The sequence below is a fragment of the Microcaecilia unicolor genome, unplaced genomic scaffold (genome assembly GCF_901765095.1).
Source record: "Microcaecilia unicolor unplaced genomic scaffold, aMicUni1.1, whole genome shotgun sequence".
NCBI lineage: Eukaryota > Metazoa > Chordata > Amphibia > Gymnophiona > Siphonopidae > Microcaecilia > Microcaecilia unicolor.
In genome coordinates, this window is record NW_021963026.1 from 102683 (window position 1) to 120301 (window position 17619).

At 40.9% G+C, this 17619-nt stretch overlaps 1 protein-coding gene across 1 annotated transcript in view; it reads left to right on the forward strand.

Moving 5' to 3' along the window:
• The window catches only part of LOC115458777 (dynein heavy chain 1, axonemal-like), a gene marked incomplete at its 5' end in the record, with an annotated part of 332737 nt that overhangs the window by 100271 nt on the left and 214847 nt on the right, over positions 1–17619 (forward strand). Inside the window, 2 exon segments of the mRNA XM_030188593.1 lie at positions 2834–3087; positions 14130–14342. Coding sequence (XP_030044453.1) covers positions 2834–3087; positions 14130–14342 — 467 coding nt within the window.

Below are 17619 nucleotides of genomic sequence, written 5' to 3' on the forward strand. Positions count from 1 at the left end.
GTATTAATTATTTGTCAATATTGCTTAACTTATATAAGGGTCCTTTTAAGAAAGCTTAGTGTGCATTAAATACTAAGAAGCCCATAGGTATAAAATAGGCTTCTTAGCATTTAGCGCATGCTAATTCTGTTAGCTTCTGCTAAGTTTTAGTAAAAGGGCCCCATAGTTATTGAAAGTAATAAAAAATTTAGTTCACACCTTTTTCTGTAGTAGCCCAAGGTGAGTTATGTTGAGGTAGAGGGCAACTGAAACCAAATCTGCAACTGAAATGTACCTCTTGGTTTCAGCCGAAACCGATGCTGAAACCAACACTAGCCACTGCTGTCCTGAATCAGCAGCATGGCACAACATGGCATTATATTTCTGACTTGTATCCTGCTAAACCTCACAGTTCTAAGTGGTTCACAATAATCAAGAGGACAGGATAATCCCTAGGAATTACATGTAACCAACAGAAATAACAATAACTAACAGTTTTAAACTTCTCCTAACACATGTCTCCTGAATAAACATGTTTTAATCTTCTTTCTAAATATAATATACTGTTGGGGAAATACAAAAAGTTTACCAAAATCCTTCCAAAGCCTTGCTGCTTGGAAAGCCCATGGTTTCTCAAAAATTGTTAATCGCTTCTTTCCCTTAGCCAAAGGAAAGGTAAACAACATAGTTTTACCCACTCTCCTGTCTCAAAACAGCTCCAAAACAAAAATGAGATAGGAAATAAGCTGGAACCAAATCTTGTAATACTTTAAACAGAAAGCAAGCATATTCCAAGGTGATCCTAGCTTCCACTGGCAACCAATGTAATTTAAGATAGAATGGGGATATACTTTCATACTTGGAAAGTTCAAAGATGAAACGAACCGCCATATTCTGCACTGTTTACAACTTTTTCAGAAGTTTCTTTGCACAGCCCAAATAAATTGAATTACAGTAGTCAAGCTAAGATAATATGAGCTTGAGTTAAATGCTCAAACTGATCTATATTAAAATATTTCCAAACGGTGTGCAATTTTCTCATCATAAAAAATATTTCTTAACAAAAGAGTTAAAATATTTCTTAACAAGAGAGTTAACCTGCATTTCCATTGAAACTGTACTATCAAAATGCCCACCCAAAATTTTTATAGCTTTAGAAATAACATAATTACAAGTTAACCGTGATAGTTTCAGGAATATGCTCTAAATTTATATTGAAATACAGAAATTTTGTTTTATCTGTATTCAATTGTAGCTTATGACAACACATCCAACCTTCCAATAAATTCAAACAAAGAGAAATTCTAGAGAGAACAGCATCAGTACTCGATATAATGGACGAGGGAATACAGCAGTATTTCTAGGATGGGTGGGACAAATTGCTTGTTCTTTTGGCCGCTGTCGGTGACAGGGTGCTGGGCTCGATGGACCCTTGGTCTGTCCCAGCATGGCAATGCTTATGTACTTATAATACCGAGATATCATCCACAAAAATATAATGCAGAAAACCATTATTCTTCAAAAGTCATCCGAGAGATCGCAAAAATACATTAAATAATACAGGAGAAAGAGGAGAACCCTGTGGTACACCAAAGGGATTACTCCATTGCAAAGACAAACCATCAATCCATTTAACTCTGTAGATTTGTTTAGTTAAGAATCCCTCAAACCAATTCAAGACATTTCCAGTAATTACCAATTCTTCCAAGTTCAGCAATAGGAGAGAATGGTCTACCAGGTCAAAGGCAGATGACAATCAAATTGAAGAAGTAATACTCTTTTTCCTCACTTAGTAGTAACCTTACTTTATCTAACAATGAGCTTACCACTGTTTATGTACTAAAATAGTCTTGAAAGCCTGACTGAGATGTAGGAAGAATATCATACTACTCCAAATATTGTGACAATTGCATCGTAACAGATCCTTCTAATAACTTTACAAAGAGCGGAATTGAGGCAGCAGGCCTATAATTAGACACTAAAGATGTTGAGTGTTTTAAATCTATTAAGATAGAGGTTACAATTATTTCCTCAAGGTTATCAGGGAACTTACCCAAAGATAGTTGTAAACTAACCCAAGAGAATACGGTAGTTCAACCTGAAATAATGATGGTGCCACCTCCATCAAATATGGAGGACAAGTATCTAATATACAATAAGTTGAAACATATTTCTTAAATAATTTGGAAAAGTCACTCCACTGATTAGCGGAGAAATCCCTCCAAATTCGATCAAGGGAATGGGTCCGGAAGGTGGCTAATTTTGTTTCAGGGGAGAAGGATTAGGGGCTGCTCTTGTTTGGGGTAGAAGGAGGAGGGAGCAGCTCGCTGGGGGGAGGGGGGAAGCTACAGAACACACAAAGTTTCAGTTTCAGCTGAAAACACACTGGCATTTTTGGCCAAAACCAAAATAAGGCCAGATACGAATTTCAGGCTGGTCTCAGCGCCAAAACCAAATCCAAAATTCGATAAGCCTCTATGTAGGTTATTTCTTTGTCCTCAAAGGGATACAATCTGTTTGTACCTGAGGCAGTGAAGGGTTAAGTGACTTGACCAAGATCCTAAAGAGTAGCAGTGGGATTTGACCTGGGCTTCTCTGGTTGTCAGCTCAGTTCTTTAACCACTGGGCTACTCCACAGTATGAAAATTTTGTTGGCTACAGTTACAGTCGTGTAACATCAGGGGATGAGTAACTGTATATAATTGCATAACACTGTGAAACCACTGGCAGTGCACAAATTAAAGCAGGTATAATCATTCATGTCTAACTTTAAAAATGGGGGGAATGATGTATCTTAGTGAACAAGACTGTTCAATGGAAATGAAAGATTCATGTTTTCCCCTGATGTCTGCAGGATGCCAAAATGTAGCTCAGGTGATCAAAGACAAGATTGAAGAATTCAAGCCATACATCCCACTGATTCAGGGCCTGCGCAATCCTGGTATGAGGGATCGCCACTGGCAGCAGCTTTCAGATCAAATCCAGATTAAGGTCAAACCAAAGCCCAGCTTGACTTTCAGTCGCTGTTTGGAGCTGAAACTGCAGGATCACATTGACAGTATTGCCAAGGTTGCCGAAGTAGCAGGAAAGGAGTTCTCCATAGAGCAGGTAATGTATATCCTGGTATTTTGGAAAAGGAAGAGATGTTAGAAGTAATACACTTGACTTTTCAAATCCTCCTTGATAAATGTATTTAGCACATTTCTATCCTACTACTACTACTACTTATCACTTCTATAGCGCTACAAGGCATACGCAGCGCTGTACACCACACACATAGAGACAGTCCCTGCTCAAAGAGCATCTTTATTTGTTCTGTTTAGTAGGACGAATCTATTTTTCAGTTTTCATTTTTGGAGTTTTAAAATTCTACCTTGTCTAAAGAGTCTTGTAGGAATAAACAAGGGCATATAAAGATTTTGAGAGTTCTAGCTAATTTCAGTATCAGTAGAGATGGACCTAATTCAGAGCTTCCCAAACTATGAGTCAGGAGGGTATGTGACATTTAGACCCCACCGTTTAGGCATCGCTGTTTATGCACTAGGACATTTAGGCCCGATTCTTTTACTCTGTGTCCTAGCTTGAGTTCCCTTTCCGGTGCCCTGGCTGTGCCCCCTCTCTGCTTCTCCCCAGCAGTGCTGCTGCCTCTCGTAGGAGCTTGCAGGGTTTTTGTTGGGGTGTAGTACATATTCTTCTGGATGACAGGTCCATCAGCATCCATTAAACTGTACAGCTCTCACCACCTCAGGGGCCAAAAGTGGTCGACATGTGGTAGTAGCTTGTCTGGCCTTGTGTATTAAAAAGAGCCCAATAGGCAGTTTATATACTTCCATAGCAAGGGGATAGGCAAAGGGCTTGTCTTGTTAATGATAACCTATATGAAGATCCTCTCGGATGGAAGGCCAGCTTTATAGGACTGTATTCATACTTAGGCACTAGTTGTACAGTTTGATGAGCAAATGCCTTCACTGTGTTCAGGTGTTGTGTTTAGCATTGCCAATCATTATGTGAAGTTGGTGCCTATGACATATTCAGGGCACTGACACCTGTGATGTCCCATGGGTTGTGGATTAGGCAATGGGAACTGCTGTCTCTTTTTGGGTGGTAGGAAAACAAGATTCCAGGCAGCTGGGAAGGAGCTGGAGAGGCAGCTGCACTCTTTGGGAAGAAGTGGGGAGGAAGCGCAGCCGGGGTTTATTGATTCTGAGTGCTGTCTTCTTTCCCCCTCCTATCCTATCTTCTGTTGTAGTTCTTTTCCATCTCTTAATCACGCCCCAGTCCCACCTTCACTACGGTGCAGACATCCCCGCGACAAAAAGCAGTTGAGTACGCCCAAAATCGGCTTTTGATTATACCAATTTAGGCGACCCTGAGAGAAGGACGCCCATCTCCCGATTTGTGTCGGAAGATGGGCGCCCTTCTCTTTCGAAAATAAGCCTGTATTAAAAAAAAATCACAACTCATATTAAATTCAGAATGCTGATATTAGTGCTCAGCCTTTGTCAGTCCTAAAGTTTACAAATGGGGATATCATCCAATGAATCAATCTTAAGGAACCCAATGCCAAATAATATTTAAATAGCAGGTATCCAGACTCAAAGACCTCGGCAGTGACTCTTTTCACACAGGGACATAGCCTCGTGGCCCACTGGCACCACCAGCAGTCCACCCAATCCCCCTCACCAATTCCGATGTTTTGAATACAATCAATATTCAATACTCTCAATACTTAACAAAGAGGGGCATAATCGAACGTCGCTGGCGAAATAGGTCACCGGCGATCTATTTTGGCGGCAGCGCAATAGCTGGCCGGAACCGTATTTTCGAAAAAGATAGCCGGCCATCTTTTTTTTCGATAATATGGTTTAGCACGGCCAAATGCCAGAGTTTGCCGGGTTTTGTTTTTCAGCGATAATGGAATACACTGCTGGCCATCTCAAACCCGGCGAAATCCAAGGCATTTGGTAATGGGAGGAGCCAGCATTTGTAGTGCACTGGTCCCTCTGACATGCCAGGACAGCAACCGGGCACCCTAGGGGGCACTTCTAAAAATGTTAAAAAATACACAAATAGCTCCCAGGTGCATAGCACCCTTCTCTTGGGTGCTGAGCCCCCCAAACCTACTCCCCACAACTCTACACCATTACCATAGCCCTTATGGGTGAAGGGGAGCACCTACATGTGCGTACAGTGGGTTTTGGGGGGGTTTGGAGGGCTCAACACTTAGCACCACAAGTGTAACAGGTAGGGGAGGGATGGACCTGGGTCTGCCTGCTGGAAGTGCACTGCACCCATTAAAAACTGCTCCAGGGACTTGCATACTGCTGTCAGAGAGCTGGGTATGACATTTGAGGCTGGCATACAGGCCGGTAAAAAAAGGTTTTTATTCGTATTTTTTTAGTGTGGGAGGGGGTTGGTGACCACTGGGGGACTAGGGGGAGGTCATTCCCCATTCCCTCCGGTGGTCATCTGGTCAGTTGGGGCACCTTTTTATGCTTGGTCGTGAAAATAAAAGGACCAAGTAAACCCGGCGAAATACTGATGAACGCCACTTTTTTTTTCCATTATCCGCGAAAGTCGGCCATCTGGTAGCCACGCCCATGCCCGCCCATGTCCCGCCTTCACTACGCCGCCAACACGCCCCCTTGAACTTTCACTGGCATGGTGATGGGAAAGCGGCGATGGTGTCAAAAACGCCGATTTCGATTATACCGATTTCGCCACTTTTGAGAGATCGCCGGCGATCTCCCGATTTATGTCAGAAGATCACCGGCGATCACTTTCGAAAATAAGCCTGAGAGTAACATAGTAGATGACGGCAGATAAAGACCTGTATGGTCCATCTAGTCTGCCCGAGTAGATAAACTCATTACTTAATGGTATGAGGTGATATAACATATGATTTGTTCATGCTATTTTTGGGGCATAGATCGTAGAGGTCTGCCCGGAACTTTCCTAGTTCTTCTGAAGATGTCATCGAAGCCGTTGAAAAGCTCCAGTGCAGCTTACCCATATTCAGGCCACGATCAGGGTACACACCTTAGAAGTCCGCCTAGATCTGGCTTTGCTTCCCAATTACCAGTGTTTCCCCCTAGTTTCCGCTAAGCTTCTTTGGATCAATTCTTTCTAAATAGGATTCCGGTGCGTTTATCCCACATATTTTTTAATTCTGCTATCGTTTTCATCTCCACCACCTGCCGCAGGAGAGCGTTCCAAGTATTCACCACCCTCTCAATGAAAAAATACTTCCTGAGTTTGCCCCCCTTCAAACTCAATTCATGTCCTCTAGTTCTACCATCTTCCCGTTACTGGAAGAGGTTTGTTTGCAAATTAATACCTTTCAAATATTTGAACATCTGTATCATATCACCCTTGGTTCTCCTTTCTTCCAGGGTATACATCTTCAGGTCATCAAGTCTTTCCACGTATGTCTTGATGTGCAAACCGCACACTATTTTTGTTGCTTTTCTTTGAATCGCTTCTATCATTTTTATATCTTTAGCAAGATACAGCCTCCAAAACTGAACACAATACTCCAAGTGAGGCCTCACCAACAACTTGTACAGGGGCATCAACACCTCCTTTCTTCTGCTGGTTACACCCCTCTCTATGCAGCCTAGCATCCTTCTGGCCACGACATTGTTTTGCCAACTTGAGATCCTCAGACACCATCACCCCAAGGTTCCTTTCCTGAGCTGAGCTTACCAATCTCTCCCCTCCTGTCTAGTACATCACTTTTGGATTTTTGCATCCCAAGTGCGTCACTCTGCATTTCTTAGCATTCAGTTTTAACTGCCAGACCCTTGACCATTCTTCCAACGTTTGGAGTTCCCTTCTCTTGGTTTCTACACCCTTCAATGTATCCATTCTATTTGATATCTTTGTGTCATCCACAAAAAGACAAACCTTTCCTTCTAACCCACCAGCAATGTCTCCTACAAATACTTTACACAGAATCGGCCCCAGCACCGACCCCTGAGGCACTCCACTGCTCACTTTCCTTTCTTCTGAGGTGATTCCATTTATCACCACTCTCTGTGTCCTGTCAGTCAACTAGTTTCCAATCTATTTCCCCACTTTGGGTCCTAAGTTCAGCCCTCTCAGCTTATTCACAAGTCTTCTGTGAGGGGCCGTATCAAAGGCTTTGCTGAAATCCAAGTAGATTACATCTAGTGCATGTCCTTTAATCCAGTTCTTTGGTTACCCAGTCAATGAAGTCAATCAGATTCATTTGGCGGGATTTTCCTTTGATAAAGCCAAGTTGCCTCGGATCCTGCAATCCATTGGCTTCTAGAAAGTGCTAGGCCCCTGAGAGAAAACTTGCACTGGCTTCCTCTTAAAGAATGTATAACTTTCAAAATATGCACTCTGGTGCATAAAATAATTCACGGTGATGCTCCGACCTACAAGAACAAATCATTAAGAAGCTTCAAACAGCTCAAAACACAGCAGCCAGACTCATATTTGGGAAAGCGAAATACGAAAGCGCCAAACCCCTAAGAGAAAAACTACACTGGCCCCCACTAAAAGAATGTATTGCGTTCAAAGTTTGCACCCTGCTCCACAAAATCATTCACGGAGAAGCTCCGACCTACATGTCAGACCTTATAGACTTGCCTATTAGGAATGCAAAAAGATCATCACGCACATTCCTCAATCTCCATTATCCTAACTGCAAAGGGCTAAAATATAAATCCACGTACGCGACCGGTTTCTCATACATCTGCCCGCAGCTATGGAACGCATTACCGAAGGCCATAAAAACAACACAAGATCTAACCATCTTTCGAAGGCTACTGAAAACAGATCTTTTCAAGAAGGCATACCATGAGCATCCATCTTAAATACTAAACAACAACACTATACACGATCTATACAAAACCGAATTCTTACCAAATGACTGATTAACCTCTTTGATGTTAATGATCAAGCAATACCACTTTAAACCTTATGTTGAATAGGGTCTCTCTATAGTCGATGACCTAATGTATGTTACAATCCAATCATTACTCAGGAACCTTCATGCATACCATAATTTATTCTTCCTTACCATGTATGTATGCACATGGTGTGTGTGTGTGTGTGTGTATATATATATATATATATATATATGATCTGTTCCTTTTATGTTATGTTCCATGTTTGTTACCATGTATGTATGCACCTTAACGCAATACCATTTGTAATTCTATTACCCGAAAATGGCAACTGCCATTACGGCAAATGTAAGCCACATTGAGCCTGCAAATTGTTGAGAAAATGTGGGATACAAATGCTACAAATAAATAAAATAAATAAAATAAAATGTTAGATCTTATTGACCTACCATCCAAGAATGCTAAAAGATCGGCATGCACATTCCTAAATCTTCACTTCCCCAGCTGTAAAAGTCTAAAATATAGACTAATACATGCATCCAGCTTTTCATACTTGAGTTCAGAAATGTGGAATGCTCTACCATTGGACCTGAAAATAATTCACAACCTAATTAACTGAAGACACATCTCTTTAATATGACATACCATAATGACTTATAATTGGAACTGTAATTCACCATCATTTACTTAACAATAGGATTACTCTCTTCCTATACCGTATTGTTGAATTTTAATATGCAATCCATGTTCAATATGTGATACCATTTGTATATTTTCCCTTTTTTACCCGACTTTTCATTTAGCATTCATGTTCTATATATATTACCAATTGTATATGTGGGCATCCAGTGAGGGCCTCTTGCTGTACTATAATTATACGATTCTGAAATGACATAAGTCATGACGGAAAAATTGTAAGCCACATTGAGCCTGCAAATAGGTGGGAAAATGTGGGATACAAATGCAATAAATAAATAAACTATCCTTTCCTTCAGTAGCGACTTAATTATTTTTCCTATCACCGACGTGAGGCTTACCGGCCTGTAGTTTTCCACTTCTTCCTTGTCCCTGCTTTTATGAAGAGGGACCACATCAGCTTGTCTCTAGTCCAGAGGAACTTCTCAAGTATCTAAAGATGTATTAAATATATCCTTAAGAGGTCCCATGAGGACTTCTCTGAGCTCCCTCAGTATTCTGTGATGTATTCCATCCAGCCCCATAGCTTTGTCCACTGCTAGATTTTCAAGCTGCTTATAAATGCTTTCTTTCATGAATGGTGCAATATCCACGCCATTCCCAGATATACTTTTGGCAGCCAGCCATGGTCCTTCTCCAGGGTTCTCTTCCTTGAACACAGAAGAGAAGTATTTGTACAGCATGTTTGCTTTATCTTCATCACTCTCCACATAAAAATCAAATCAGAGTCTCTAATTCCAAACCTGCCATCCCAAACTTGAATCTTTTATTTATTTAAAAATTTTTCTTGTTCCATCTACTAGAAGTTCAGAGTGAGATACAATACATGGTACATGGCACATCTGGTAATAAGCAATCCAGTACATAATAAAAGTTGCATACAAATATCAATGGGGTCGATATTCAGTGTGGTTTGAGCAGGCAGGAGAGTCTCCTTCCAACCATTGATATTCAGCTCTACTTAACCAGGCAGTACCGCTGAATATGAGCTCTAACCACATATATTAAAACCAACCAGTAGAGGGACATTATGGGGCAGAGACAGGAGGAAACCTGGAAGTATGTGAGCAACAGTCTCATTTAATGCCAGTGCCTGCATAGCTAAGTGACCAAATAGGACCGCACAAAAAATTATTCTAAATTTAGTCTCTTAGCTATGTGGGTGCAAGCGCTGAATATTGTCTCCATAACGATAAGTACATACATAACTACACAATTGTTACCATACTGGGACAGACCAAAGTGGCCAATCCAGGTCACAAGTACCTGTCAAGATCCCAAAACAGTACAATACATTTTATGCTGCTTAACCTTGAAATAAGCAATGGATTTTCCCATTTTAATGGCTTTTTCTACTAGGAAGATATCCAAACCTTTCTTAAACCCCGCTAAGCTAACTGCTTTTACTACGTTGTATGGAAATGAATTCCAGAGTTTAATTACACGTTGAGTGTAGAAATATTTTCTCCAAATCGTTTTAAATTTACTACTTTGTAGCTTCATTGCATGCCCTCTAGTCCTAGTATTTTTGGAAAGAGTAAACAAGTGATTCACTTCTACGCATTCCACTCCACACATTATTTTATAGACCTTTATCATATCTCCCCTCAGCTGTCTTTTCTCCAAGCTGAAGAGCCCTAGCCGTTTCAGCCTTTACATAAGTATTGCCATACTGGGACAGACCAAAGGTCCATCAAGCCCAGCATCCTGTTTCCAACAGTGGCCAATCCAGGTCACAAGTACCTGGCAAGATCCCAAAAAAGTACAAAACATTTTATATTGCTTATCCTAGAAATAGTGGATTTTCCCCAAGTCCGTTTAATAATGGTCTAAGGACTTTTCCTTTAGGAAGCCGTCCAAACCTTTTTTAAACTCCGCTAAGCTAACCACCCTTACCACACTCTCTGGCAAAATTCCAGAGTTTAATTGCATGTTGAGAGAGGAAAAAATTTCTCTGATTCATTTTAAATTTACTACTTTGTAGCTTCATCGTATGTCCCCTAGTCCTAGTATTTTTGGAAAGCATAAACAGACGCTTCACATCTACCCGTTCAGTTCCAATCATTATTTCATAGACCTCTATCATATCTCCCCTCAGCCACCTTTTCTCCAAGCTGAAGAGCCCTAGACACTTTAGCCTTTCCTCATAGAGAAGTCGTTCCATCCCCTTTATCATTTTCTTTGCCCTTCTCTGTACCTTTTCTAATTCCACTATATCCTTTTTGAGAATGGTGACCAGAATTGCACACAGTATTCAAGTTGCAGTCGCAACATGGAGCAATACAAATGCATTATAACATCCTCGTTTTTATTTTCCATTCCTTTCCTAATAATACTTGTTTGCTTTCTTTGCCGCCGCAGCACACTGAGTAGAGGGTTTCAAAGTATCATCAATGATGACTCCTAGATCCTTTTCCTGGTCCTAAACATGCTCAGTTAGAATGAACTCATCACTGTTCTTTCTTTTTCACTGCTCCTTCCTTTTGGAATTATCTACCTTTGAATCTCCATGCAGAATCATCCTTTAAGAATTCTAAATCTGGTCTGAAGTCCTTGGTCTTTACCCAAGCTTTTATCTCTTCTTAAGCTATTGGGATAAATTGCTGTTGTCCTCCTCCTCCCCTCCCCCTCCTTCTGTTACTTCTTCCTCTACCATTGCCCCTCCCTTTCCCGCCTCCATCTGCCTTGCCTCTCTTTGCACAACCTTTCCCTCTCCCTCCCCTCTTACCTTTTCGGTTATGAACGTGTGCCTTCTTCTCTTTCCTATTAAAATATTTTAGTTCCTTTCCTGTTTTCTACTATTTTAGATATTGTAAACTGCTATGACCTGCCAGTCAGTCTTGGCGGTATAGTAAATGCTAATAAACCATAACACACATAACTTTGTCTCCTTCTCCCTCCTTCAGGCAAGATCTGAGACCACTTTTGGACCACTTCCCCCCCCCCCCCCCCCCCCCAAAAAAAAAAAAAAAAAAATTCTTTCAGAAATGGTATACAAAAACGTAAAATTCTTGTGAAGAAGCATAAAAACAATTATAAATCAGCTTATGAAGTGAAATATGCGGTAATATTGAAAAGCGAAAGTGCCAAAAAAATGCAAATTCAGGAGCTAAATAAACAATATGAATGGAGACATACAGCTTTATGGCTTATAATGGGCTAGGAACCCCAGATCCTTGTTAAGTCCTTTCTGTTGGGTGTTAAAATATTCAATCATTCTGACTTCAAAGGTCTTACGTTCTTGTATGGTTTTAAAGTTACCTGGATAAATTACAGGAACGTGTGCCCTTCTGTTTCTTTTCAGTCTGTGATGGAAGTTTACTTCTGATTAGCTTGTGTTTTAAGTTGGGTGGCTGTCGGAAGGCCAGTACTGGTGGGGATGGGAATATCTCTTTCAGTAATTCATCCTCCTGGAGTATAGGTTGTAGATCTCTTATGATTTTCCTCAGTTTTTCCAGCTCTGGATTGTATGTCACTACAAGGGGGATTCTGTCTGTGGATTTTTTCTCCTTGTACTGTAGCAGATTCTCCCTGGGTGTTTTGAGGGAGGAGGCAATATTCTTGGAGATTATTTTGGGGTTGTAGCCTTTCTGTTTGAAGGATGCAGTCAGGCTTTTAAGGTGTCTGTCTCTGTCCCCTGGGCCAGAGCAGATACGGTGGTATCTTGTGGCTTGGCTGTAAATGATGGATCTTTTTGTATGTGAAGGATGGAAGCTGGAGTTGTGGAGGTAGCTGCATCTGTCTGTGGGTTTCTTGTATATGGATGTTTGTATACAGCCATCACTGATTGAGACCGTGGTGTCCAAAAAATTGTAATTTATCCAGTTGCAAACTATGCCAAAATATTTCACAGGACCCCACAGTTATCCACAAAGGAAAGATATTCAACATAAAGGGATCTTTCACTTGCTCATCTTCCAATGTGGTATATATCATTCAGTGTAAAAAATGTAACGAAGGATGCTATATTGGAGAAACAGGCCAGATGCTTAAGACAAGATTCAATTTACATAGACATCACATGAACAATACAGCCAGTAGGGCCCCCACCCCGGTGGGTCAGCACTTCACAGAACCAGGACACTGTACCAGTGATTTCACAGTGAGAATACTGAAAGGTAACTTTAAAACCATACAAGAACGTAAGACCTTTGAAGTCAGAATGACTGAATATTTTAACACCCAACAGAAAGGACTTAACAAGGATCTGGGGTTCCTAGCCCATTATAAACCATAAAGCTGTATGTCTCTGTTGATCACCCCACCCCTCACCTATCCACACCCATCCTGTTAGAATATCAATGATATGCTTTGATGTCCCCATGCATACCTCCGACCCACCCCCATCCTCCCACCCTGTCAGACTGTCATAGTAATGCTTGAATGTTTTCACTTATATACACTGTCAGCTAGCACATTTGCTTATTTCCGATCTGACGAAGAAGGGCAACCTTCGAAAGCTAATCAAGAAATATATTAAGTTATGTCCAATAAAAAAGGTATCATCTTATTTTCTTCTCCATGTTTTATTTTGTTTGATTTCTATTGATAACCTTAAGAGTGGACTAACACGGCTACCACACTCCTCTACTCAAAAATTATTAAAAGCGAAATCGGGCTTCACAAGAATTTTACGTTTTTGTATACCATTTTTGAAAGCATTATTTGTAATCATATACATTAAAAAAAGGAATATATTTAGAGACAACTTTGCAAGTCCACAGATGCACTGAATTTGTCTGTATAAGCCTCCTTGTCATTTGTGTGGTGAGTTTCCTTTTTTCATTTAAAAATATTTTTTAAAAATATTTGCTCCACAATTTTTATCTTGAGTAAATAATACATTTTATATTATACTGACTAATGTCTCTTTATTTTATCATGTTTTTAAAAAAAAAATTTAATTTTTAAATATACTAATGTCTTTTGATATTAATGTTTTGTGTATAAATATATATGTATATACATATACAATGTGTAATCTAATTTCATATTCAAAAGCATGATTATGTACATCTCTTTATGCATACTATCGCATCATTATTTACTGAGTGGTGCATCAGATATTGTATATTTCTGCATATATATATATATATATGTGTGTGTGTATATATATATATATATATATATATATATATATATATATATATATATATATATATATATATATATATATATATATATATATATATACACACATTTTTTGGTTTCTTTTGTTGTTCCTTTTCTGTTTTCCTGTTATTTTATACATATGCTTGTATTTATATGTATATACCTAAGTTGATTATGTCAGCATTTTCAATCTAATTTTGAATGTTTATTATACTGTGTTCTATGTAGACCCCTGACGCAGGTGCGGTGGCACCGAAACACAGCCCGTGTCTGGTCTCCCTTCAATCAAATTTGGATTATTTAAGGTTTTTAACATAAGCACTGTGTCCCTTTTGTTTTTAAAGGCCCTTTGTGCTGTTTTTTTGCTGAGACTAAAATTTTTGCCGTCCTGTGAATGGCATACTATAGTTGCATTGTTGCCTGCAGTGTGTAGTCCCTAAACAGTTCTTTCTCTTTGTTCTTTAGGCGCTGGATAAAATGGAGAACGAATGGGTATCTGTGATATTTAATGTCCTGCCATATAAAGATACAGGGACATTCATTCTGAAGAGTCCAGACGAAGCTTCACAGCTCCTAGATGATCATATTGTTATGACGCAGAGCATGTCTTTCTCTCCATACAAAAAACCCTTTGAACAAAGGATCAGCACCTGGGAAAGCAAGCTCCGGATGACACAAGTATGAATAAATGATAGGATGAGCAGATGAGTGTGTTCTGATAAGGGTGCAGAGTGAAGGAAGAAATTTTAGTGTGACATAAGCTTAGAGGAAGGAACTAAAAATAGAAGAAGATTTGACTGAAATCTTGACAAATAAGAAATACCCTTAGCTTCTGTGATTACTATGGAGTAAACCTGCTTTTAACAGCATGCCTAAATCTTTAAGCCTATCATTTGTCATTGTTGGCGTTCTAAACTATATGGTGTATGTGATATATTATTGATATGGGCTATCTGCAAATCCAGCATTATATACTTTCTTTGTCCACACCAGCTTTGAGACTGCCCACCCAGTAGTCTTTGGTTGCTGCTTTTATAGCCTTGACTCTCACCTTCCTGTGCCTTTATATTTTCACCATGCTTTTCTGAAAGCGCACCTTTCTGGCTTTGACTATGTGCCTTTGGCTGCCCAATGGGCAAGAGATCTTGGGATTTCTTTACAAAGTTTTCATTTGGAAATCTGCTTAAGGAATGCACATTCTTGGATCGTCTGTATTTTTATGGGTTACAGAGCTGGATTGATTGAGTCCTCCTGTTGCCCAAAATGTTCCTCTACTGGTGCTATTTTGGGCCATATGTTTTGGCACTGCACTAAAGTTAAGCAGTTTTGGCTGCAGGTGCTATCACAGGTGTCTGGGGTTTGGGGGGTCATACTTGCCTGTTACGGCTTAAGATGATGATGTGGAGGAGTGGCCTAGTGGTTAGGGTGGTGGACTTTGGTCCTGGGGAACTGAGGAACTGAGTTCAATTCCCAGCACAGGCAGCTCCTTGTGACTCTGGGCTCCCATGACCCTCCATTGCCTGCCGCATTGAGGCTGCCATGAGTGAGAAAGCGTGGGGTACAAATGTAACTAAAATAAATTTTAAAAAAATCTCTATTTTTCAAATTGCATTGCCCATCCCAAAAGGCCTTATGGAGGTTTCTAAAACAAACTATTTTGATGGGCAAGAAAACTATTTTGTTTTATTAGCTGTTCTTGGAGACACCTATGATAGCCCTATGGAGATCTGCTACTTGTTGTTCATGGAAAGACAATTTGTGACTAATTTGGACTGTAAACAGGGGAAGACTTTTAGTTTAATTTGGGAGCCATATTGGTCTTGACCAATAAAATATATTTAAACATTTTGTGTGTTTTTGGCTTTGGGTGTGAAGGGAACGGCAAAAGAATGACGTAAGTGTAAAGAATACCTACTAGAACCTTTTTTTGGTAAAAGTAGTCTGATGAGATTGATACACTTATGAACAGATTATAAAGCAAACCATGATACAGGCATATATGTTGCTATCATCATGGAAAATGCTGATGAGTGTGCTGATGATGCGCATAAAACTAGCCACAAGTTTTGTATACAATTTAAGCAGATGACTTTTACAAATAGCATTAGCTTTCTCTAAACAAATTATGTGTAGCTCCGGATATGTCATGTTACAATGGTAATCTTCCAATGTTTAGCTCTGGGTATGTTGGGGACAGTATTCAAAAGGGTTTAACTGAGCAAGAGAGATTCCTGCCCAGTTAAACTCCACTGAGCCAGCAGGACACTGATATTCAGCAGCACTAAACCTGTTAGTGTCACTGAATATCTCCACTAATTGGCCATTGGTAATGTTAGGGGCAGGCCGGGAGTAGAGGTAGGGCAGAGCAGCCACCCTATTGGTTAATGGTGGTATTGAGTCTGCTAACTGACTAACAGGTGAATTTTCGAAAGAGAAGGGCGTCCATCTTCCAACACAAATCAGGAGATGGGCGTCCTTCTCGCAAGGTTGCCCAAATCGGCAAAATTGAATGCCAATTTTGGGTGCCCTCAACTGCTTTCCGTCGAGGGGATGACCAAAATTTATGGGGGCATGTCGGCAGTAGCGAAGGCGGAACTGGGGTGTGCTTAGGAGATGGGCGTCCTCAGCCGATAATGGGGAAAAAAGAAGGGTGTCCCTGATGAACACTTGGCCGACTTTATTTGGTCCATTTTTTTTCATGACCAAGCATCGAAAAGGTGCCTGAACTGACCAGATGACCACTGGAGGGAATCGGGGATGACCTCCCCTTACTCCCCCAGTGGTAGCTAACCCCCTGACACCCTCAAAAAACCCTTTAAAAATACTTTTTTGCCAGCCTCAAATGCCATACTCAAGTCCATCGCAGCAGTATGCATGTACCTGGAGCAGTTGTAGTGGGTGCAGTATACTTCAGGTAGGCGGACCCAGGCCCATCCCCCTCATACCTGTTACACTTGTGGTGGTAAATGTGAGCCTTCCAAAACCCACCAGAAACCCACTGTACCCACATGTAGGTGCCCCCGCTTCATCCCTAAGGGCTATGGTAGTGGTGTACAGGTGGGTTTGGGGGGGGGGGGTTGGGGGGGCTCAGCACCCAAGGGAAGGGAGCTATGCACCTGGGACCTTTTTCTGAAGTCCACTGCAGTGCCCCCTAGGGTGCCCGGTTGGTGTCCTGGCATGTCGGGGACCAGTGCACTACGAATGCTGGCTCCTCCCATGACCAAATGGCTTGGATTTGGTCGTTTTTGAGATGGGCGTCCTCGGTTTCCATTATCGCTGAAAACTGGGGATGACCATCTCAAAAACGACATAAGGACGTCCATCTCTAGGGTCGACCTAAATTTCATGATTTGGGCGTCCCCGACCATATTATCGAAACGAAAGATGAACACGGGGAGGAATACCGGATGAAACTGAAAGAAGCCAAGAGAGAGGTACGTCTGGCGAAGGCGGCAGCAGAAGAACAAATGGCTAGAAATGTAAGGAGGGGTGACAAAAATTTCTTCAGGTATATTAGTGAAAGAAGAATGACTAAAAAGGGAATTGTGAGACTAAAAGATACAGAGAACCGCTATGTAGATAATGATGAAGAAAAAGCCAATTTGCTAAATAGATACTTTTGTTCTGTTTTCACTGAAGAAAATCCTGGAGAAGGACCGCGAGGGACTGGCAAAAGTACACCTGAGAATGGAGTGGATACAGCACCGTTCACGGAAGAGAGTGTGTATCAACAACTTGTAAAGCTAAAGGTGGACAAAGCCATGGGACCGGACGGGATCCACCCCAGAATATTGAGGGAGCTCAGAGAGGTTCTGGCGGGTCCTCTTAAAGATTTGTTTAATAAATCCTTGGAGACGGGAGAGGTTCTGAGGGACTGGAGAACGGCGGAGGTGGTCCCTCTTCACAAAAGTGGTGATAGGGAAGAAGCTGGAAACTACAGGCCGGTAAGCCTCAC